Source organism: Amblyraja radiata, chromosome 1 (genome assembly GCF_010909765.2).
Source record: "Amblyraja radiata isolate CabotCenter1 chromosome 1, sAmbRad1.1.pri, whole genome shotgun sequence".
Lineage (NCBI taxonomy): Eukaryota > Metazoa > Chordata > Chondrichthyes > Rajiformes > Rajidae > Amblyraja > Amblyraja radiata.
Window position 1 is genome coordinate 86036187 of NC_045956.1, and position 25466 is coordinate 86061652.

A 25466-nucleotide genomic window follows, 5' to 3' on the forward strand; every position below is an offset into this window, starting at 1 on the left:
TTCCTGAGTAGGCACTTTGGGACTGCCCGCACTTCCAGCTCCCATTCTGGGTTCCTTGAAAAGCCATGCATTGGACTGCAGTGATTGAATCAACTGCAAGGTGCTCAGCACAACTTTGAGCTTGCCTGTTCAGAGATACGTGGATAGTTTTGGACATCCACCTGCAAAATCAAGCCCCTAATATTATCAAATGCAAATAGCCTTTGCATGAAGCGGAATGAGATGTGTGAAACAATCTGAAACCGGAGCTTAAAATGTGAAAGTATAACAGATCAAAACTGTTCTAAACTTCAGTGCAAGTTCACAGCTAGGCACAGTGCACACAATGCTATAATTATTAATAACAGGCTCCCTGTGCCATACGCAACTGGTAACTGCTCCCATTTCAGTGCAGTACCTTGAACGCTTACAGAAAGTTGGCAAGTTTCACTGCTATCATCACTATCCCACACTCCTTTGAACCTTTTTATGTATGACTTGCACTGTTCTGCCAATGGCAAGTGCAAGTTTCAGTTTTTTAGAGACTTCATCAGATAAGTCTGCAGTTTGGACAATGCGTCGGAGACATTTTAGTTACAGCATCTTTCATGGTATTCAGTCCAGTTGACATTTTCACACAGATTTTTCCTTAACTTTGACTTCGTTCTTTTCTTCAATGCAGCAAGAAACTTTTGTCATTATTAGTTACAACATTCACTTTAGCAAAGAAGCGTCATTCTTACCATGCCCCAGCAATCTGTGACTTCACCCTCACACCAGCAGAGCAGGCATCCCAGATCTATGAGAGCATCATTAAGAACATAGAATGTGTTGATTCAGAGAGACGAGTCCCCAGTGTTTTTCAGTGGATCAAGCCGTCAACCTTAACTGTTAGCCTTGCCAGTGAGGCCCCTTGAGCTCAGAACATATATATTTTAAATTTATAGTTTAGAGATACAGTGCGGAAACAGGCCCTTTGGCCCACCGACCAACGATTCCCGCACATTAACACTACCCTACACACACACACAGACACAAGGGACAATTTACACTTACACCAAGGCAAGTAACCTACAAACCTGTAAGCCTTTAGAGTGTGGAAGGAAACCGAAGATCTCGGAGAGAAGCTATGCAATCATGGGAAGAACGTACAAACTCTGTACAAACAAGCACCCGTTGTCGGAGCCGGGATTCTATCGCTGTACGGCAGCAGCTCTACCGCTACACCACCGTATCGTAATAAAATAATTTTGATGTTAGAATAATTCCTATTTCAATCTTACACACCAAGCCCAAATACTCTGGAGATAAAGCATCCACAAAGTAATTTGCAAGCTCAGAAATGTAGTTGATTGTGTATGTCATTGTTTCTTTACAGTTTTTGACTGACACATGTACTTTCTTTACAGCGTGCTCTATGGAAACAAAATCACAGAGCTGCCAAAGGGCCTCTTTGAGGGACTCTTCTCTCTGCAGTTGCTGTAAGTACATTTGACCTGCACCTGTGGACCAGCCTGAGATAGAGAAAAAATACAAGTAGGCAAAAGGAACTGCAAATGCTGGAATCTTGAGCGAAAAACATGAAGTGCTGGACTAACTCAGCTGGTCACGTAGCATCTCTAAAGAGCATGGACAGCTAAAATTGAACAAAACCACTCTGTTGCCACTGCTATGGGGCACACCATTCCATTGATCTTATTCTCACCCGGGGTTAACATTTAGACATGTGCATCGGTTGTCATTTTAAGTTCAACAGAGTTTTACACTGGTGTGTTGCAATCATGAGTTGGTATGGATGCTCTCATGAATTGTTTTCCAGCTTCTGCAGTGGAGATGGTATTGTAATCATGTGATCAGATCACAATTTCATTAAAAGACATGTCATTATTGGAGATAAACAGGTGGGATAGTCAGAACAGTTGGGCATCTCTCTTGTCATATAGAACATAGCTTGAGTTTGATCATTTCTATGCAGAACAATCTCAGGTGGAAATGTTGATATTGACTCCTCTTGTACACCTACAGATACTCAGCTTGTACTACAATGGGTAAAACACTGCATTTAAGTCTCCTTGTTAGTTGGAATAGAGCAGGTGGAAAAGCGTGTTCAAAGTTAAAATCAGGGCAGTTCGTTTATATCTGTGTCCATGAAGCACTGTGCAAAGGTCAACAATACCTCCCAATTGTTTTTCTTGGTCAGGCACGTCAGAGGATAATTCTGAGCCCCATGATTTAGTCATCTTTAGATAAGTGTTGCTCTCGGAAAGCAAGGTCATCGGACATGCAAACATAAAATGGTGGGTATATACAGTAATGCCCACCAGGTAATACATAGTATGGTAGGCTAGTACAGTAACAGCATTTAAAATACATTTCTATCCAGGTACATGGATAGGAAAGGTTTAGAGGGATATGGGCCAAACTGCAGGCAGGTGGGTCTAGTGTAGATGGGGCTCCTTGGTTGGCATGGACAATTTGGGCCAAGGGGCCTGTTTCCATGCAGTATGTCCATGCAGAGGGTGAAATGCCATGGATAGGACCACAGTGTCAATGCCAGGCAGATTCACTCACTCATGGTATGTGTCTGAATCACCAGCGAAAGATCACTGAAGCACATCCGGTAAAGGCCTTGAAATGTAAGTAAAATAATTTTACCATCAGCTGTCGTGAAGGTTGTTTGAATATGATTTCTCCGAGAGGCTCCAAAGGGGAGGTGTTAGCTTCCTCCACCTCTGGCTTTCCTTCACCTCATAGTATTGCAGTGTCACAGGTAAAGGCCCTTCATCAGCACCAGCTATCAAGTACCCATTTATATTCATCCTATTTTCCTTCCCCTGCTTTCCCATCATCTCCCCCGCCCACATTCTACCACTCGGGTACACAGCAGCAGAAGTTCACAGAGACCAATAAACCCACCAATCTGGGGGATTCAACCACAGGGACAATGTGCAAACCCCACTCAGGCGGCATGGTGGCGCTGCAGTAGAACTACTTGCCTTACAACGCTACAGACCCGGGTTCAATCCTGACTACAGGTGCTGTCTGTACGGAGTTTGTGTGTTCTCCCTGTGACTACATGCATTTTCTCCAGGTGATCCGGTTATCTCCAACACTCCAAAGAAGTGCAGGTTTGTAGGTTAATTGGCTTCTGTAAAGTTTAAATTGTCCCTAGAGTGTAGGATAGTGGTAGTGCACGGGGTGATCGCTGGTCGGCGTGGACTCGGTGGGCCGAAGGGCTTGTTTCTGTGCTGTATCTTTAAAGTCTGTCCACACGGACTGCACCTGAGATCAGACGAGCTGTGAGTCAGCAGCTTTAATGGTTGCACCACTGCACCACATCCCCTCCCAGTCAAGGTCATGTCCACTTCCCTTCACCATCAATCTGGGAATGTTTACAGATCCCACTCCTCATCACTAACCCAGTATCTAAGATCTCAGGGCACAAATGGAAACCTAACTTGAAACATTACAATATGATTCATAAAGTAAAGCAGGACACAATTCACGTCTATAGATAACTAAAACTCTGATCTTGTGCGCTTCCGGTTTGCGCGTTTTTGCGCGTTTTTTCAATTTGCACAAAAACGTTACGCGTTAGTGCTACAATTTTTCGTCAGCTCACTCACCGTTCTCCTGTGCTGCGAGTGCAACATGTTTTATTCCGATCTGTAGTAGATCTTAAAAAACGGGCGTGCACAGATCGATCTCCTTTCCTGCCAGTGAGCGTCGAACAGATTGGTCTCTTCTCCTGTCACTCCCCGGGATGGTCCAACCCCTTCCTGCACTATCGCGTCTTTACTGGAGCTGTGGGTGGCCGGTGGAGGTCTCCAACCGGATAAATTTTCGGAGGGGCCGGAAGCGGCACGGCCTGGCCCGGCGCGGAGATGTCGCCAAACGGAAAGTGGAGAGTCTGATCCCGGCAGAGCAGAACGTCCAGCACCCGCTGTGAGTCCCAATCGCACCGCCATCGAAACGCCCCGCAGCTCCAGCCCCTTCCCCTCTGGTCGCCCTCGTTGGCTCCTGCCCCCCTCCCCCATGATACTCCCCTCCCCTCCATGGCTCTTCACCCGTCTTTTCTCCGATCTCTCCACCCCCTACCCCGCCCACACGCCGGCGCGGGAGTAGCTGCCGGTGCTTCCGGGCCGAGCCGAGAATCCGAGCCGAAAGCTGATGTTCCTCCGGGGCACACAAGAAGGGAGAGGAGCGGCAACCTCGAGATCCTGGGGAGGTGAGTAGGGAGTGTGGGGGAGGAGAGGTGATAGAGGGAGAGGTGGGGGAGTAGGGAGAGGATGTATGGAGGGAGGGAGTGACTGAGGGTAGGGGAAAGGAGGGGGAGGGAGAGGTGAGGGAGTGATTGGGGAAGGGGAGGAGGAGAGGGGAAAGAAGAGGGAGGGTGGAGGAGGGGGAGAGAGTACTAGGGATGAGGGGAAATGAGCTGCGCCTGTGCAGTTGGGGGCTATGGGTGAGTGGTGGAATATTGCGTTTTAGGACCAAGCCTCCTGTGTGACAAGGACTCAACGGGTCGCACTTAGTCTAGTTAATAATATCCCTGGATGTTACCTGCCTAAACCAACCTCAGGCACTGCCTTCACCCTAAGTTAGATTGGTTCCCCAACAGGTGGTAAATTCACAAATGACATCATCATGATGGCCCAACATGATATTTAGTTTCATAACAAATCAATGAAACTTGAACAGACATATTGCCTACAGGGTGATTATTATGAATGTAAACCATTAGGTTCTGCCTCCAGAGGAGCAGAAACTTGGGAATACGACAGCCAGAACTATACTCTTTAACCAAAGAGACTCAGTGGGTTTGCTCCAGAATACAGCAGAGTAATGGGTACATCCTGTGGAGAATGTCGGTTAGAGGTCAAAGCACGTTTACTTCCAGGGAGTTTAGTACAGTACACAAAGCAAGCGTGGAGAATTTGAGGCATCTCGTTTCCCAATCTCAGATGGTGATCCCATTGTGGAAGCTGTCATATCTGTTGACCCTAGCACCACTGGAGGTCTTAGATTCAGCTCGGCGATGCATGAAAGGATTTGATATGTTTATCATACACTGTCAAAGCAAGCAGCAGGATTGAAGATGCACCAGTGCCAATGTTTGTCCGAGGGGGCAGGCGGTGCATTTTGCAGCTTTGAACAGCAGCACTGTTACATGCAGACTCGTTCTGCATTCTCCTGCTACTGAATAGAGTCGGTAAAAACTGTTCATCCGGTGGATTGAAAGTAATTTACACCAAGGCTGTCATTTGATTGGCACCATATGCATGACTGTGATTTGTGATGTCTCGAGGGGCATCTGGGCATCATTTCAATTTTCCTCTTAGTGTTTTATCACATAGTGTTACCTGTGGTTGGTAGGGTAGGTCTTTTCAGTAAAAGTACATATAATCAGCCTGGTGATTATAACCAGATGAATTACAGGCACCTTGTGTTTTATGCGGGGATTACGTGCTTGAAAAGCAGCGAGTAATTTAAAAATGCGTAAATTAAACAGATATGTGACTGCATAATCAGCAGTAAATTTGAACGCATTATTCCAGAAATATGAGCACGTAAATCAAGCCTTGGAATTAAAGGAGCAAGCGTGTTATTTCAAAAGCACAAAAACCAAATAGATAAAACACGAGGTGCCTGTAAAGCTGAGATGGAATGGTTAATCTAGCAAAGTTGTTGGACATTCTCTACTCAATGAATATCTTGCAGGAAGACAGACAAAGATTTCAGCCAGAGTTGTTAAACTTAATATGTTCGAGTTCAATAGTACAAGATGAATTGGCTGGTCTAATAGGTGGGATGGTGAACCAATCTCTGACACAAACGCTGGGGAAAGATGCCGGGTTAGTCAGTAATAAGTGGGTGATGTCAAGGAGGTACTGTGATCGCAGCGTGGTGAATTGAAAGACTTTGAAGAGAGAAATAAATGGCGCCCAACGTAAGCGACTATTTGCGTGTTCGCCACAGAAGCTGGTCTACAATCACATATTACAATCGCTCCACACTCTTAAATCTCTACACTGTAAATGGCTCGATTGTAATCAGGCTTTGTCTTTCTACCAACTGGTTAGCACGCAACAAAAGCTTTTCACTGCACCTCGGTACACGTTACAATAAACTAAATTGAAACTGAAATAAAAACCATTTAAAGTGTTCTGCAATGACTGTATTCCATTTCAAAGTTATTTTAAAATTGGTGAAATGAACAAAGGGAGCATGTTCATCTGCAAAGATTAACTTTAGGCTAGAATATTAATAATACTTTCAGATGATTAAATTAAGAAATTATCGCACCAGTACGTCAGGTCTTAAATTTTTTTTTTTTAAAACAAGGAGTTGACGAACTGCTCTGACACAAGTGTTGGGTACTGAAGATTTACTCTGGAGTCATTTATTACAGATGTTTAAGAAAGAACTGCAGATGCTGGAACATTTGAAGATAGACAAAAAAGCTGGAGAAACTCAGTGGTTGGGGTTACCTATCTATAGATGCTGCCTCACCAGCTGAGTTCCCCCAGCTTTTTTTAAAATTACAGATGTAATGCTCAGGTGGCACGTTTCCTACCATACACGTACACACAGATACGCCTTCCCACTGCAGAGGGATAGATCATCATCTTTCAATCCACTTTGCCACATAGATAAACACTGCAACTACATTTTTTTTAAAGATATTTTTCCAAAGCCTTTCTCTTGGGATGTTCCATATGCAGGCAGGCTCTTTATGGTTTGTCTGATATTTGGCACCGGGTTTTCAATCAGTGGAAGCTTTGTCACAAAATAAATGTAATAGAGAGGATGAAGTTCAGCAAAGGATAGGTTTCTGGTAATGATGTGGTCATCAGACATTATACAGCCAGCTTGTGTTGCCTTGAACTTATGAATAAGAGCACAGCCTTTCAGAAAGTGCTTCAAAAAATAAATGATTTCATGCCCTTAATTGAGGAAAGGTTAATATTCCACAGAAGTCATTAATTTGTATTCCGTAGACAGTAATCTTGCTTCTTGCAGAGAATAGGATGCAGGGGGGGGGGGGGGGGGGGGGGGGGTGGCAGAGGTGGAATTAAACTCTGGTATGTGCTGGAGGATATTTGACTTCTTGATATGGCAGCATTGTTTGATGCGGGCATAGAAATTTGCAGTGAGATCCTGAGCCCGAGAATTCTTTAAAGTAACTAGCATTTCTGGGAAGCCACATATGGAAGTTAACCCATAAATAAATAGCATTGTTCAATTAATTATTTGTCGAGTTTACACTTGCATTGGTCATTATCCCCTCATTAAATAAATTCTGGTCATACGGCAAAGCCGACTATCATGCCTAATCCCACTTGCCTGCATTAATCATATATCCCTTAATGCCTTGCTTGTTCATACTTTATTGTTTCATAGCCTTAAATCATTAAGCTATATCTAATGCAAAATCTTAATTTAAACACTTGTTCATCAGCCGGAGTAAAAAGATCTTGAGACCAACAATTTAAGATGTTTGGACAGGTACACAAACAGGAACGGTGGAGAGGGTTATGGGTCAAATTAGACTAAGTTTGCTGGAAAATTAGACTCTCAGGAAGAGATTTTGGTCGGCATAGATAAATTGAGCTGAAGAGCCCATTTCCATGCCTTTAACTCTGACTGATTCCAGGGCACTGTAAGAGAACAAACAAGAGGATAGCAATAGGGCTTGCAGCAGCACTGAACTGTAGAGCAGATTACCTGCAGTGTTTGCTTTCTTACAGCAAGTTTGCCATTGGAACTTCCAATACACTTACTTTTGAAAGATAACACAGCAGAACCCTTTTTGCAAATCTTATCAGCTCCTTCTATTAAATCACTGCATAAGTACCATTTCCTTTTGTACAATTCAGATCAGGAGAATGCCTCTTTTGCAAAGTCTCTGGATGGACATTAGGAAAAAAGGAGTTGGTGTGGGCTCCTCAGCCCCGCAGCCCTGCCCCTTCATTCAATATGATCATGGCTGCTCTGTGCCAGGTCTCATCTCCACCTTTTTAGTTTAGTTTAGGGATACAGCGTGGAAACAGGCCCTTCAGCCCACCGGGTCCGTGCAGATCAGTGATCCCCATTAACTAGCACTATCCTACACACTAGGGACATTTTTTTAACCAAAACCAATTAACCTACAAACCTGTACATCTTTGGAATGTGGAATGTGGTAACACATGTGGAAACCGGAGCACCCGGAGAAAACACACACGGTTACTGGGAGAACATACAGACAACACTGTAGGATGTTAATATTTGCAACTGTGTAAAATGGATGAAGCAAATTTGAGTTTCAGTCCTAAGAAGGGTTCAACTCTGAAACGTCACCTATTCCATTTTTCCAAAGATGCTGCCTGACCTGCTGAGTTACTCCAGCGTTTTGTGTCTATTGTCTATTAAAGGAAATTTAATAGCCCTAGTTTACATCACATCCAGATTACATTCTATTCAAATAATTGGAAAAGGCAGTGAATGACCTGTTGAATTGGTATCACCTGTTTTGTAGACAAAATCTACTGTGCGGTGAAATGGGATTTTTACCTCCCTCCCTTTTTTATGATCAGCATTGTGGTCTATATGCAACAGCTGGCATTTAAGAGCAAAATACCAATTAAGTCGGAGCAAAGTCAGATGTCAGATATCAAATATCAAGACTGTAGTAACAAGAAATAAAAGTTCAACTATTTTGTAAAAACACTTGCAGGTGTGGAAACTTACTGTCTTCCAGCTGTTTGAAGCCTTTTGTGACCTGGTGTGGTGCATCTTGTTGTGAGTAGAATTGTTGCTCTTTTAAACAGAGGGCGTTAACGCATTTAACATAATGTCATTTCTGTTTTTGACAGCTTGCTGAATGCCAATAAGATTAACTGTCTCCGAGTGGATGCATTTCAGGATCTCCATAATCTGAACCTCCTCTCCTTGTATGACAACAAGCTACAGACCATCGCCAAAGGCACTTTCGCTCCTCTGCGTGCTATCCAGACATTGTATGTATTCCTCGTTTTTCTCCATACCGTCTCCTTGAATATGCTCTGGTCCGAGGCATGTGACAATGGTTCATAAGCTCATAAGTGATTGGAGCAGAATAAGGCCATTTGGCCCATCAAGTCTACTCCACCATTCAATCATGGCTGATCTATCTTTCTCTTTCAACCCCATTACCCCTGACACTCTCCTCGGCCTCTATTCAAGTTTATGTTGCAGGAGTGGCAGCCGTCCTCTTAATTGTGTGTTCACCTTTGCCTGCCTAAGGTTGCATGTATACTGAAGTTAGACACAAAAAGCTGGAATAACTCAGCATGTCAGACAGCATCTCTGGAAAAAAGGAATGGGTGATGGTTCAGGTCGAGACCCTTCTTCAGATTGAGAGTCAGAGGAAAGGGAAACGAGAGATAGAAATGTTGATATAGAGAGATATAGAACAAACGAATGAAAGATATGCAAAAAGTAACAGTGATCAAGGAAAGGTGGGGTCCACAGTGATCCATTGTTGGCTGTGGGCTAGGTGATAAAAGTTACTCCAGCTTTTTATGTTTATCTTCAGTCTAAACCAGCATCTGCATTTTCTTCCTTTCCATCTATCACCTCTGGAAATGTTATTGATATAGGACAGTGCTCTTAGGTCCAGTTTATCTGTATCCTTAGTAGGATACATTTGATTTGCCTCTTTCCATTGTTAGTGCCCCAATGGCTGTTGTACTTCCTTGTAGCACAAATGCCCGCTGTCTTCTTAATTATTTCTGCTGGTTCTCTCATCAGCAATACCTGTTTTAAGACTTTCTTTTTCATTTGCTGATCTGATCTGGGATAAGCATGAATCTTAAATTACTATTCTGCTCTTTAATACATTTTGTGTCACGTCATTCATTTTCCTAGGTCATTGACTTCTGCATGATGTCCAATTTCCGACATAGTCCTACCGTTCCAGGATCTTTTCCAGGCAGACTATTATGTCCCTATATCCTGATACCAAGGAAGTGACTAATCCAGCCAGGCCTGTCCTAACTTCCCATTACAAAACCCTAATAACTGTATTTTATTCACCATTGTTGCTTCAACCTTCCCCAAGAAACAATTTACTGCACAGTGCCAGGACATTGCTTGAGGTTTGGATTTCCAGAAATTTCCAGTTAACAATACCTGAACAATGGCAGTTTTAAATCTCGGGAAATGAAAGCAATGTTAGGCATCACAGCTACAATTTGCTTTAAATAATTCAGTAGAAAGGGCTGCAGTTCTGCCATGTCTCATTTATTCAGGTAATAAGCAGTTTTGAAGGTGATACAGGACTAACAGCCAGTGTGTCGAATGCTAAGTCATTCATTGTAAATTCTTAATGTATCAAAGCCCAGTAAAATGCATTACAGCTGTAACCAACAATTGGAATCATTAGTCAGAGCTGGTGTGCTGCTCGTTTTGAAAAGCTGTTAGATTATTTTATGTTCCTATGGTAAGCATGGTAATTTTTCTTTGTACTTTTTGTTTGCTCCTTATAAAAGGCATTTGGCTCAGAACCCATTTATTTGTGATTGCCATCTGAAATGGCTTGCGGATTATCTCCACGCCAATCCCATTGAAACGAGTGGTGCTCGCTGCACTAGTCCCCGCCGCCTGGCAAACAAGAGGATCGGGCAGATCAAGAGCAAGAAGTTCCGCTGCTCAGGTAATAGGATTATTTCAACGCTGTTCCTTATTAATGTATTGTCTTGGTTGGAACCCACTTCAATGTGGATTTTTTTAAACAGAAATCATCTGTTTTGGCTGTTGAATTATAAAACCTCTTGGAAATGTTCATATTTTTCGGATTTGATGCGAACTGCAGCAGGTCGTCTTTGTGCACTTTGGTTTATTGTTGACTGCTTGGAACCTGTGGATTTAATGTGAGATAAAATGTTTTCCTTTCCTTCAGCTGCTAACATTCAGGTGCATCTCTTCTGTCTTTTCTCTCTTTTTTTTGTTTTTGTAGCAAAAGAACAGTATTTCATTCCAGGTAGGTTTGCCTGGCAGCAGGACTGACAAGCTGTGGATTTCCCTTGGAATTTAGTGGAGCATTGCATGCTGTAGTAATCCGGTCATCAATAGATAGCAGCTTGGTCCTTTTTCTTGTTTTCCCCCAAACTGATTCAACTCCTACCAGATGTTGTGCATGCAACCTTTTAACCTAAGTAGCTGAATCCTTAAACCCGTGCTTCCTGTCTCAGCTATGCAGTTGCCATGCTTCAGAATTATTTTTAATATCCATTGGTTTGTATACTGTTTTTCTTACCCCAGTCTTATCATACATTTGTGTATCAAAAGAATGGTTTATTTCAACCTATCTTGCAACTAGATGCTGCAAATACTTAAAACTATGCAAGGAATATTGGTCACAAATCACCTACCTCTCAGTCTTTGGCACCAGTGATGGAGCAAACAAAATATATTTCATGTGAAACGTTGGGGAGGGATGACATCCAATTAAGCCTGAGAAAAGTATCCTGTGTAGCATAATTACTAATTAACCCACTTAGTGATGGGAAAAGTAGAATTAAGCAGCTGTTCTGTAAACAGAAAAAGCCCTTGGATTTCCTCAATGCTCTTTGGCAAACCTCAAGAAACGAGTGAGTCCATTTCATCTTCTGGTGGCTTTCCAGTGTAGTCACAATATTGCCTATAATGTGGTGATTAGAACAATGAGTACTTGAGTTGCTGTATGACTAATATTTTGTTCTCTTCAAAGGGCTTGAAAGTATTTGATAGGAAAGCTGGTTTAAACAACCGTAGATCAGGCATTTGCATTAATGTTGAAGCTATACAGCCTGAGGCAGATAACAGGGGGTCACTGTAGAAGGAGTGGATGCAGAGGTAGAGGAAGGGTAGTAGGCAGCTGAAAGGAAGACTTAATGGAACTGAAGAAATATTTTAAAATATTCAAACCGTCTGATATGAATGAATCTTCAAAAATGTACAACACGGCATGAGGCCATTTAGACCACAGATTATGTGGTGACACAAAAAAGAGATATACAACCTCATCCCATCTTCTTGCACCAGTCCTACAGGTCCAAGTAGTTAAATATGATCAGGGTTTTCCCCCCTGCCAAGCCTTTAAGCTAGTGAGTTCCAAGTCCCAGCAACCTCTGGGCTTTTTTTTTGCTATTTCCCCTCTAATCCACCGACACTTTTTTTTAATGTGCTCCCTTTTTGGCTCCTATGAAAAAATAAATAGGTCCTGTTCATTTTTCCAAATCCGCCCCATCATTATTTTTATTCAAGTCAGTCGAGTTTCCCCTCAGCTTCTTTTTTCCCCCCACACTAATCTTCCAAAAACAAACACCAACATGTTCAATTTTCCCTCAGAGATATGGATTTTCACAATTTATCTCGTGGTGACTTTTCAGGGCCATCACATATTTCCTGTAATGTGGTGACTAAAACAAACAGGACTTGACTTGTGGTATGACTAGTGTTTTATAGTTCCCCCCTCTTATTTTTTTTATTGCTCTATTCCTTTCTAAGCACTTTATCTGTTGAAATCAGTTCTATCATGAGCACACTGAAATTTGGAATAACAAGGAACTGCAGATACTGGTTTATACTGGAGAACACGGAACATGTTTCGTGTCATTTCTTCAGTCCGAAGAAGTATCTCGATCCATGTTCTCCAGACATGCTGCCTAACCTGTTCAGCATTTTGTGTATTACATTGAAAGATGGGCACAATGTGCTAGAGTAACTCAGCGGGTCAGACAGCATTCCTGGAGAGAAAGGATGGGTGAAGTTTTGGGTTGGGACTCTTCTTGAGACTGGACTGGAAAATGGGATTAGGGTGATGTGAGATTTAGAGAACATGATGACATAAAGTGCTGGAGCCTCTCTGGAGAACGTGGACGGGTAACGTTTTGTGTAATTTCTTCAGTCCAAAGAAGGATCCCGACCCATGTTCTCTAGAGATGCTGCATGACTGTTGAGCATTTTGAATATTTACAGTGCAAATGGGATTAGGATTGTGTGAGACTTGAAAAACATAATGATAGCAGTGGTTTGATAGGAAGCCGGAGCCTGAGTTACATAGAATTCTGAACAAACATATTTGATTAATGATTGTTCCATTGATAGACAAGGCCAAGGCTTTGATTAATGAGACTTGTTAACATGGAGATATTAGTTACTCTGAATGGATGGGAAGTTACTAGGAATAGATGAATCTAAAATGATGAAAGCTTGCCCGAGGAGGTCAATAGCAAGGCAAAGTCGGGCGATGTTACGTTGGTAGATGTTGTAAGTGAAAATCTGCAGACAGATCAGCTTGTGATCAAAAATTACAAATGGTATGTTGCAACCTGGCCAAAGGCTTTGCAACTCTCTGTTTAACTGGAGAAAATTGCAACTCATTCAATGCTACATGTCTGAGCTTTATTGTGGACTATCTCAGTCCTATTTCCACCTCGGTAATATTACCCACCATTATCAGCTTCAGGTCAACGGATGAAATAACTGTCACCCATCTTAAGTTCTCCTGGTTGGCTTAGTATTCTTTCATAAATTTATAAGTCATAGGAGCAGATTAGGGCATTCAGCCCATCAAGTCTACTTTGCCATTCAATCATGGTCAATCATGCCATGGTCTCCTATTGGTCTCCTCCTTCAAACGTTGGTTTTTACAACTTCTCCCATCATGTTAATCCATCACCTGGGTTCTTGCTGGTCCTGCACCACCTCCAATCCAAAAGTCTGATCTCTCCCGGCCAGAAATTGGTCAACCTGGGGAGTACCTTCAGCAACAGACTGGTTCCACCAAGATGCAGTATAGAATGCCACAGGAGATCTTCCCTGTGGCTATCGAACTGTACAACTCCTCCCCCTTTTGTCATGGGGTAGACTGACTGACTTCCCCCCCCCCCCCAATCACCCCCCCCCCCCCCCCCCCCCAATCTTTGCACATCCCCAATCCTTTCCACTCGTCATTTTAATTTCACAGTTCATGTATTTTGTGTTTTATGACTGTTGGCAGATCAATTTCCCTCCTGGGATGAATGAAATTCTATCGTCTCGTACCGTATCGTACCGTAAATTCCATCCCACCCTCACTCATTCCTTTCCTCCATTCCCACTGCTCCTCAGCACAACATCCCCACTATAACCATTAACGGCAACAAAACTGAGGTCAGTGGCTGAAATGGTGGCATTGTAGGGAGTGCAGCTATCTCACCGATCCAGCAGGCTGGCTTCAATTCTCACCTCCAATGTTGTCTGTGTGGAATTTGCACAGTCTCCCTGTGACCACATAGATCTCCCCCAGGTACAGCCATAAGCATGCTGATTGTTTGGCTAATTAGGATACTTCTTGTAATGTGGCCCTAATGTTGGTGGCAGTGTGAGAAGCAGGAAGAGGGGGGTGCTTATAGTTATGTGTGAGAGTAGGCTAAAGAGAATAAATGGGCAATAGGACCAATGGGATTGCTTTGTGAGTCAACCTAGTCTCGTTGGGCCAAATGACTTTCCATGCCATAGGAAAAAAAAATGAATGACTCAGAAGAAGGACTCTTCATTGGCTACATGTCTACTACGAAAAAGCACAGTTGTCATTATTGCAACCCATGTATCTCAGTCCCAACCTATCACTGCACGTGTTCCCCTGGGCTATGCCCTATGCTAGTCTCATCATAAAGTTACGCCATCTAGTATTTGATATTTCCACCCTGGGAAATAGGTTCTGACCAATGCCTACCCAATTTGTGCCTCCCATAATTTCAAATACTTGTATCAGGTCTCCCCACAACCTCCAGCGTGCCAAAGAAAACACTCCAAGTTTCTCCAACACCTCCTTGTAGGTAATACCACCTAATCCAGGCTGCATTGTAGTAAACCTCTTATGCATCCTTTCTAAAGCCTTCACATCCTTCCTGTTATGGGATGATCAGAACTGCATGCAGTACTTCAAATGCAGGCTGACTGAGGTCTTTTGGGCTGTATCATGAATTCCTGACTCTTAAAATCAATGCTCCGACCAATGAAAAGAATTTCATTTCATTAATGAAGGAATTTCATTCCATAAAGCAGTCCCAATTGGGTATGCTTACTGTGAGTTTGATTCCACTCACAACTTATAACATAATGAAGCACCTTATTCCAGTATTAGGTAACCTGTTCCCCAATGCAATATTCCACCACTCATCCGTTCCCCCAATGTAATATTCCACCACTCACCCATAGCCCCCAACTGTGCAGGGGCGGCTCATTTCCCCTTATTCACCCTTCCTCTTTTTAAGCTTAAAAAAATATCCAATTGCACATGCTGCCAGGAAAAAAAATCAATTGCACTTGCTTCCAGGACTCCGTGTCCTGGGATTTGCAACATTGTAGCAGGCAGGGCTACAATCCCATTGTGATGTCATAGTTGTAACTGCCACTGCAACTTCAAGTTTTTTTTCTCAAAGTGGGGTTTTGTAAAGTTAAAAATGTGAATAACTTGTAAAATATACCACCAATCTGAACGAATCTTTGATACAACACACCACATGACCATGGTGAGTAAGGTGGTCCAACAATTATAGTGCTATCATGTACCATTTTGCCGTGATTTCAGGACACACAGACTCACAATTAAACAAGATGAGTTTTAGTAATATAATAATATAGATGGATCAGTTCTCTGGATATATGCAGCTCTAAAAACACTTATGGAACTCGCATCATTCTGGCAAAGTAACCCACCTAATTGGCATTTCACTCACACCGGACTTTATACCCTCTATTACTGACACACCATGACAGGAGATGTATAATTTACAAGATGCGTGTAGTAATTTGACAATGCATCTTTAATAGAATCCTCAAATCCACAACCTGTTTTACCTATAAGGAATTAGAGCACCAATCACATGGGATTGTCCTATTCTGCAGATTGCACCCTTAAACCCCGCATTATTCCAGCTGGGAAACAGATTGCTGATCCATAATTTCTTGGTCAAAATCATGAATTACCCAATCAGGAGAATATCTTCAGCACACCAGCAACAATAGGTCAAGAAGAATACTCACTGCCAAATTCTCAAGGATATTAGGAATAGGTAACTGGCCTTCACAGCAAATTCCTTGTCCATGGAGATTCTTTAAACAATCTCAATTTGTCTTTGACTCTGATGAGTAGTTCTGCAAGGAAACAAATTGAACTTAATTGAGCAGGTTATCAGCAATTTAATGACTCTTGAGAATTTACTCCTTCCATTATTTTGTAGGTAATTGGGAATTAACTGGAGAAGCAGAAGAGATTGGATTTGCTTTGATTTTTAAGTACGTCATAACATTAAAACTTGCTACCCGAATGCTGTAAAATATATTTCCTTGACACTTTTCATTTTTAATCTTTAAAGGGTATTATCATAGTCCCTTCATTTAAATCTGTTTTTGAACCATCTAAAACCGAGGAAGAGGCACTTTGCTTGGTTCATGGTGGCTCAAGAGACCCTTCTTCAGACGAAGAAAGAAGATGTCTAAAGAAGGGTCTCGACCCAAACGTCACCCATTCCTTCTCTCCAGGGATGCTGCCTGTCCCGCTGAGTTACTCCAGCATTTTGGGTCTACCTTCGATATAAATCAGCATCTGCAGTTCTTTCCTACACATTATTCCTGTAGGACCTGGGTCCTATTTTTTGACCATGCTTCTAGTTGTAGACTCCCCAGTCAGCAGAAATAGCTGCAGCCACATACGTTTCCTCAGCATCTGCCTGCTTCACCATCTTGTACCATGAGCACCAGCAGACATAGCTTATTTTTTTTATCTTATTGTATTTTGAAAACTTTGATCAACTCACCCACTGACCTATTAACTTCCAGGGAATTCAAATCTAGTTTGAGATTCACTTTTCATGACTGAAGCTTGGAGTTCAAATCTTATTCTTCCTTTCCTGAGGCAGTTTACATTTTTTGAAGTTTGCAGCCCAGAACTGCTTATAATACTCCATGTGCGGTCTAACCAAAGATGTATAATGTAGTAACCCATACTTAGTAATGTCCATTAAACACTAGTGCGATAATGACCATATCAACTGTTTGAGCAATTTGAATTGTGAGAATAATATTGACAGGGACAAAGAGTCACTTGCCTGAAACTTTGCAGCCCAACCAAGAGGTAGAAACTCCAGCAAAAATGAAAATTGAAAATGACTTGAAGTGTTAAAGGGGCTGCCCCACTTGGACGACCTAATCCGCGAGTTAAGAAGAGTGTCTTCGACCTTCAAGCTCGAGGGCAATAACCTGGAAAGCCTCGAGCTGGATCGACTGACTGCATTGAAACCGCGAGCAGGATCGACTGACCGCACACACACGCACACCCTAACACATCGCAAAGGCGGGGGCCAGGGAAAGCGGGGGAGCGCTGTCTGAAATTCACACCCGCGATGAAGAGGAAGGTAAAACGGCTGCACAGATAATTTAAGTCCTTTATAGAGCGCAGAGGGGGAGAGAAGGGGGTTTGAACGTCGAAGACACTCTTCTAAACTCGCAGATTAGGTTGCCCAAGTGGGACAGCTCCTTAAGTCTGTTTCTCTTTGCACAGATGCTGTTGTTTCAAACATTTTCTGTACTATTTCAGAGCCACCAACAGTGGCAGTACTGTGCTGGAGTGTCAGCCTGGACTATGTGCTCAGCTTTGTTGAATATGACATGAATCCACATCTTTTGATTTATGAAAGCCTCTACTGAGCTTCGATTCACTGTGCATTTATAAGGGACAGACAAATACGTCTAAAATGTGAATAAGAACTTTATGATATTTTGAAGCAAACGCGGGTATAGTGAGCAGATACGTAAGAGTGATGTGGAGATTCCAGGGTCTGATGACCCCAAAAATAATCAGTACTAATGGAACATTGCTGCAGAATATTGCAGGCTGTTCACTTCCTGCAAGATTTGGCCTCCATCTTAATCTACAAGTGCTGTGTGGTAGAATCACAAAGACATTTTTTTCCCTGTCTTTGGCAACTGCATAGCTGTGCATTTCAAACATTGTTTAGCAACCGCTTAACTTCTAAAGGTTAGATTGATTCCAGACAATACTTTGCGTTGCACATTTCCGCTGTTTTACCTCTATATGTAATTTGATAGAGAGTGTGAATGTATAGTTGCACTAACAGGCTGAATGCCATGTACGTGTCTGAATCAGCCCAAATTGCAACAGCTTAAGTATAAATACTGAAACATATTGAATGCAAAACTGGTTTTCAACAAGACCATTTTGTTGAGAAATGGATCCATGAATTAAATTAAGTTTAAAAGCCAACATCTTGTAGTATTATGAAAATTCAGGCCTTTTTGAGGCAATCTGCAGTGTAGAATTATCTGATGTGATTGGATACCTTGGTAAACAAAGCTTGTCATTGTACCTCTCCATACGTGACAGTAATTAACCTTAACTCTGATTTGACACCCACCTCCACAACATATTTCCCAATATTTATTATAAATAGCAGTATTTTGAAATGATGCCCTGTCTGATGCCACTGTCATTGTCCGATAATATTGATTGAATAATATAAAATGTATTTATTGTAACTTTGTGCCATGCCTTAAACCAGCATTATACAATTCTAAAGTGAGTGTTGTTGGACCTCTAGTGTGGCTCGTTACCATTGACATGTACTCTACCCGGGTACGGTCTGCTGGTCAAGTTTATTCCTCGTTCAACTTAATTAACAAACGATGAAGTGCAGATCTCTTATCACAAATGGATTGGCTGCTTTCTTTGCTTTCCGGAATATAAATGCAATCGCTCTGTCTCTCTTTTCCTTCTGTGCTTCTTTCCTTTTTACAGGAATTCACCATTTTGGCTGTAAGTACAACTATGTGTGCTACTGATGCTTTACCTCTATTCTCCTTCACCTCCTGTTCTTTCAGATCCGAACTCTCCCAAGCTATTTTATTTCCCTTTATGTTCCTGCTTGTTGCTACACAGCCACCCTGTTGACAAGAAACCAACAGCTCTCAGTCAAAACTGCCCCTGTCCCATTTCTCCATACCCTCATGTTCCCCAATGTATCAGGTTTTTGGTAGTGCTTAGTTTGCCAGCGACATTAAGAACTGAATTGAAGCAATATTCAATTGGAAAGAGCTATTCTTTCGTGGAGGCATGTATATTGCTTGCGTTCAGTATATAATTCGCAATAGTTGTTTTGCTATATATTAACTGAATGTGGATATTAGTATGCTCCTTTGTGAATACTAATGCTTTTGTACCCCAGCTTCCTGCTGCCTCGTTCTGTACCTCTGACAGTAGAATGCTCTGCCTTCTTTCCTCTACTACCTTCCCTCACACTTTTACCTGGCCTAGCTGATGCGGTTCTGAAATTCAACGGGATTTTCCGTTGTGCTTGATCTAACCATGTGGTTGAAAGGTACGAATAAAACATGGTTCTGTCAAGCACCATGGAGCGTCACGTAAACCTTCCACAGCATGCCAAGCTACAAACATTTTAAGTACCTAGAGAGAGAGAGAGAGAGAGAGAGTTGTACCTCTTGTCAAATAAAAAAAGGCTTCTCATCAGAGGTTCTAAAAAGGTTCATCAGACAGGGATCCTTTGAGCTAGAAATCAATTTAATGATATTTATAATGATCATAGCTGATTGAACCACAAATAAAAAATAATGGATAAAAGTATAACTGCAATTTGATGTAAGAAAAAGCAGGCGAAGGAACAGAAAGAATGACTGAAATAGACGTATTTCTCCAGGTGTAGATCTTTTTCAGTCCTTGTTGGAATTCTACTCACTCTTTCCAACAAATGGATCAGGTGGGAGCAGTAAATTGAATTGAGTAAGATTTATCAATACCATGAGGTGACGAGGATTATTAGAAAGTCAGTTAGTTCTGCAGTAAAAATAGCAATAGAATGATTCTGCATTGAAAGGTCAGCTTGTAAATGTTACCTTTACTTTTCTGGATCTTAACTTTAGCTGAATATAAAGTTCAAGATCTACATGTAATATTTTAGCTCTTGAAGTTTTGCTTTCTGTAAAAATCTTACCCAATGTTTTTTTTTCCCCTTGTCGTTAATTAATCCTCTTTGCAAATATCTCCAATGTGAAACATCTGCTTTCTCCAGTTGCTGATTTGAATAATCTGAAATTTTTGACTCAAATAATCTGCAGGCACAGAGGATTACAGAAACAAACTCAGTGGAGACTGCTTCATGGATCTCGCTTGCCCTGAAAAGTGCCGATGCGAAGGAACCACTGTGGACTGCTCCAATCAAAGACTAACTAAAATTCCTGATCACATCCCTCAGTATACAGCAGAGTTGTAAGTCGGCGCACCAAGCCCTTTTTTCCCATCCTTCCTTACTCTCTCTTATCTTTGCTTTCTTTACAAGTGATATAAATAATTTCTAAGGAAAATTGTATATTAATGATTTGGACAAGGGGATTGAAGGCTTTGTGGCAATGTTTGCAGATGATACGAAAATAGGTGGAGTGGCAGGTAGTGTAGTGAAAGCAGGGACTCTGCAGAAGGACTTGGACAGATTGGGAGTGGGCAAATAAGAGGCAAATGGAATACAGTGCAGCAAAGTGTGGAGTCGTCCATTTTGGTAGTAGGAATAAAGGCATAGATTATTTTCTAAATGGGATGAGAATCCAGAAATTGGAGGTGCAAAGGGACTTGGGAGTGCTGATGCAGGATTCCCAAAAAGTTAAGCTGCAAGTAAAATCGGGAGTGAAGAAAGCAAACTCAATGCTAGCATTTGTTTCAAGAGAGCTTGTATACAAAGACAGCGATGTAATGTTAAGGCTCTATAAGGCGTTGGTGTGGCTGCTTTTGGGCGATCGAAACTCCCGTGTCGGGGCGGTCGAAGCTCCTGTGGCTTGGAGTTCCCGAAGTCGGTCTCTGACCAAAGACTGCGAGCTTTGTGATGTTAAGTCCGTAAGGTCCCACGTTTGGAGTCCCACGCGTTGTTAAAGTCCCGTAGGTGCCCCACGGTGGAGCTCTCGGCGGCTGCCAACTCCTCGATGTTGGGCTGCAGTGCGGACAGAGATACGATACTGGGGGGAAAATCGCATCGCCATCAAGATAAGATATTAAAACAAGTTTCCCCAACCACCCCCACTCCCACCCCCCACATAAAACAAGCTAAAGAACACTAAAAACTTTCATTCAACACATACTATTAAAACACAATGAAGGAAGGGACAAACAGACTGTTGGCGAGGCCGCCATTGTTGGCGTCGCCGAGTGGAGAATGGGGTTAGGAGGGAGAGATGGATCAGCCATAATTGAATGGCAGAGAGGACTTCATGGGCCAAATGACCTAATTCTGCTCCTATCACTTATGATCTTATGATCATGTTCAGCACTTTGTGGGCCGAAGGGCCTGTTCCTGTGTTGTGCTGTTCGATTTGTAGGAAGGAACTGCAGATACTGGTTTACACCAAAGATAGACACAAAATGCTGGAGTAACTCAGCAGGTCAGACAGCATCTCTGGAGGAAAGGAATGGGTGATGTTTCAGGTCGAGACCCTTCTTCAGACTGAGAGCCAGGGAGCGGGATACTAGAGGTGTAAGGGAACTAGAGCTGTTCACTGTTTGATATTAAGTTTAATAGTATAATTCTTTATTATTCTTACATTTAGTAATATTCTTTCATAAGGATATTATGTATCCGATCCTTGCATGACAGAAGTATCTTTGTTTTTCATAAATTATTGTTCTCCATACATTGCAAGCAATTTATTAAGCAAGGAACCACATTTGTGTTGTGTCTGAGGAGTGAAGGAAACACAAGTCTGTGCGTGGTCAATTTTTAAAGATTGGTGCTTCAGGCTAAGCACTTCCCATGAGGTTTTCACATCAGACATGGTGACAGCATAGCCGCTAGGCACTTCCTGATCCACAGGTGTAAGCATGTTTAATTATAATTACTGGGAGCTAGCACACCACAGGCAATAACATACCTACAGTCACACCAGGTAGCATGGTTATCTTGTATCACAGTTTATAATGTGCACCTTTCTGAGGAACAATCCCCAACTTGAAACATTAACAAACTCAATAAGATGTGATCGCAACTCCATAAATTTTAACCTGTTCACTGCCAAGTTTTGTTTTTCACTATTGGCCATGACACGAGTATACTCAGGGGTGGCAGTGAACAGGTTAAGATTGATTTGAGCAGGGAGAAGGCTGGACCTTGCAGGAAGGTGCTAAATTGGAGTAAAGCAACCTACAATGTTATGAGGCAGGAGCTCGGGAGAGGACGCTGGGAGCAGTTGTTTTTGGGTACACAGCTGAGATGTGGGAGTTGTTTAAAGGCCAGTTAATTGAAGTTCATTGCCGGTATGTTTCAGTAAGGAGGAGGGATAAGGATGGTAAAGTAGGGGAACCTTGGATGACCAAAGAGGTTGTAAAGAGGTCAAAAAGACAAATGAACCACATACAAGGTCGAAGAGGATGCAATCAGCCCAATCCTTTGAGGAATATAAAGCAAGGAGGTCAAAACTCAAGCAGACGATCAGAAAACCTTTCTAAACCTTCAGAAATAATAGGTGGAGCATTGATGAACATGAATCAATAGGTCTAGCCTCCAGATGCGAATCTCCACCAAACAGGATATATGTAGGGAGTGTTGAACATGCACATCCAAGTTATTGTAATTCTCGGTCGTTGGAATTTCTCTCCCACAATATTAAATTGATAATTAATATTTCCTAATTTATTTATTTGGACATGGGCTTAATCTCACGTCACAAAGGTTTTGCGACATATCATTGGAGATGGCTCAATTTATTTAGATCAACAATTAGGTCTTGCAACATCCTCACCAATTCTCAACAAAGAACTTTAGTCAGTGTTTGCCATTCAATTTGTTTCATACAATTCATTCTGGGGGAAAAAGACATTTGCATAGGTATTGGTTAAGGAAAGAATCACCTGTTGTTTGCCTCCTGGCTAAATAGACATAAATAAGCAATTAAAAGAGTGTTCAAATCTACCTGTTTTCTCGAAAACCAATATACATCAGCACTGTCAGGAGAAGGGGAAAGAAACCTGGAGTGTGGGAGGGAAATAATTAGTACATTTTTATGTATTTCATTCTTTGATCAGGAAGCAAAATTGATCAATCATGTTGCCTGGTCTCAATGCAGAGGCACAATTCAAACTCATGATCATGCTCTGAGACTGCGTTATTCAGTTCCATTGTTCTAAGTGAGATTTCAATCTTGCATCAGCGTGTCAGAAGGAAAGTGATGCAATTCTGTTTTCTATTTGAAAGTGAAGATGATGCAACAATCAAATCCTGACATGGTATAAAATCAATTGTTTCCAAAAAAGCTCAATGAAATTCAAAAAATGATTCACTCTTAAATGTCCAATTTCTACTAGGAATATTTGAGGGGACGTCTTTTAATATTAACCAGATCAATTTTCCTCAAATGAAGGATTTGATCCATGATTCAAGTTTGCAGGATATTAGTTTTAGAAATGTTCTTTTGGCAAAATTTTTTCTAACTTGTTTGTTTTCCAATTGAACACTCTAGACGTCTTAACAACAATGAATTTACAGTGCTGGAAGCAACCGGGATCTTCAAGAAACTCCCTCAGCTCCGCAAAATGTGAGTTGAATTTTTGCTTTATTTCCCTCCTTGTATCTATCAATAGTAGTTCCCATCGATAGTAGTTCCCACACTGATCCGTTTTACTTTGTGAGAAACATTATCGAAGGCAGTCACACAAGTGACCTCTAGTTGCCGGAGCAGAGTTATTGAAGCATACTGGTCATTTGCACTTCTGTTTATCAGGCAGGCAGCTGGCATCTCTCAGTCTTTTGACTTCTTAGCTGGCACAGTGGGAATTATGAGTGACTGTAAACCAAAGGCAAGTTCAGCAATTTTGTGACTGCCTTCCAGTGCATACTCAAGTCTCTATGTTAGGTTACTTTAGCACACATTTATGGATAGAGAACCATTTTAGAAACTGGCTTTAACTGCTGGGCTTGGCTACTGTTTGAGTGGTGAGAACCGACTTAAAAATGTTTCATGAGGGTGTATTAAAGTTTGAAAGTTATGGTTCATTTCCTGGTTGGGGCAATATTTTTTTAGCATAAGCGAGGCATTTAGAATTGTTGAGTAATAGATATTAATGACATGGACACAGATGTGGAGAGTAGAATTGCCAAATTTGCAGATGACTCCAAAGTTGGGAAGTGTGGCAAAGAGTGAGGTAGGTAGTAATAGTCATCAAGAGGATGTGAATAGGGTCGACTGAATGGGCAAACCAATTGAATGAGGGAAAATACGAAGTGAAAGAACAAGCAAAACTTAGAGGTTCAATTATTATTGAATTGCAAACCTGAACCTACTCTGAAACAAGTAGTTTGCTAGGCCATTTCAGAGAACGTTAAGAGTCTATTCATTCCATAAAACAACTGGATTATAATTTTTAAAAACCTATCTGGAAGTCCACATACATTTAAATTGTCAATTTTCTCAGTGGGATTAATATTCATGTCTCCTCTTTGGATACTAACCCAGTAATGTCTATCCTTTTAATGTTTGCTCTTTGTAAAAAAAAAGCCAAGTTGCCTGCACAAACTTGATGCCAGAGCCCAGTTCAGAAAGGTGTTACTGATTAACTTTGTAATTGTACTTTCTTTTATTGCCCTTTTAGAAACTTGAGCAATAATAAGATTACAGATATTGAGGAGGGTGCATTTGTGGGTGCTTCAGGTGTGAACGAAGTCCTTCTAACCAGCAATCGCCTGGAATCTGTGCATCGTAAAATGTTCAAAGGACTGGATAGCCTTAAAACATTGTAAGTAAGATACTTTTCCATTTGTGCACGGTAAAGTTCAGAACATTTGGCTTCCAAACATTCCTTATTTCTTTGGAAGCTTTCTCATTTTGGATTCTGTTCTTCCTCCTCCTCACCCCATTTTTCCGTCCTATCCCATCACCTCCGAGGTCTTGTCCCGGTTTTTATTTCTATTGTGTGCATCCAGTGTAGATACAGTACTCAATTCACAGCAGGTTATGGACACATTAATTTAAATTCAAGTAATTAGCCTTTTGTTAATACGTTAAAAATTCACTGACCTTCTGCTCCATTGTGAACAACTGAATAGGAATATGTAAAGTCACAAGAATGTGTCATGACATTACAGCATCCTTTTATAAAGCACCCATTAAAAACACATTCCTGTTTCTTCTCTAGATTCAAGACATTGAACGCAAGTAAACTTTATAGTTTTACATATCAGCCTGTGATTTAACATTTTAAGTTAATCTAAGTGACCTTTGAGAAAGGGGCATTTATGAGAGAGTTAGATATAGCTTCTAGGGCTAACGGAATCAAGGGCATGGGGAGAAAGCAGGAACGGGTATTGATTTTGGATGATCAGCCATGATCATATTGAATGACTGTGCTGGCTCGAAGGGCCGAATGGCCTACTCCTGCACCTATTTTCTATGTTCTATGAATTCTGTCATTTTCTTGCAATAAATGTGGT

The 25466-nt window shown here is 41.7% G+C and overlaps 1 protein-coding gene across 5 annotated transcripts in view; it reads left to right on the top strand.

Annotated features, from left to right (window-relative positions):
- Positions 1-25466, top strand: part of slit2 (slit guidance ligand 2) — a 413834-nt gene that overhangs the window by 291514 nt on the left and 96854 nt on the right. For 3 of the 5 annotated variants that reach the window (XM_033026245.1, XM_033026255.1, XM_033026283.1), the window contains 7 exons: positions 1389-1460; positions 8835-8978; positions 10491-10654; positions 10958-10981; positions 20119-20269; positions 23500-23574; positions 24629-24772. In XM_033026245.1, coding sequence (XP_032882136.1) covers positions 1389-1460; positions 8835-8978; positions 10491-10654; positions 10958-10981; positions 20119-20269; positions 23500-23574; positions 24629-24772 — 774 coding nt within the window. The remainder of the gene's footprint in view (positions 1-1388; positions 1461-8834; positions 8979-10490; positions 10655-10957; positions 10982-20118; positions 20270-23499; positions 23575-24628; positions 24773-25466) is intronic. The other 2 variants (XM_033026264.1, XM_033026273.1) reach the window with 1 other exon arrangement.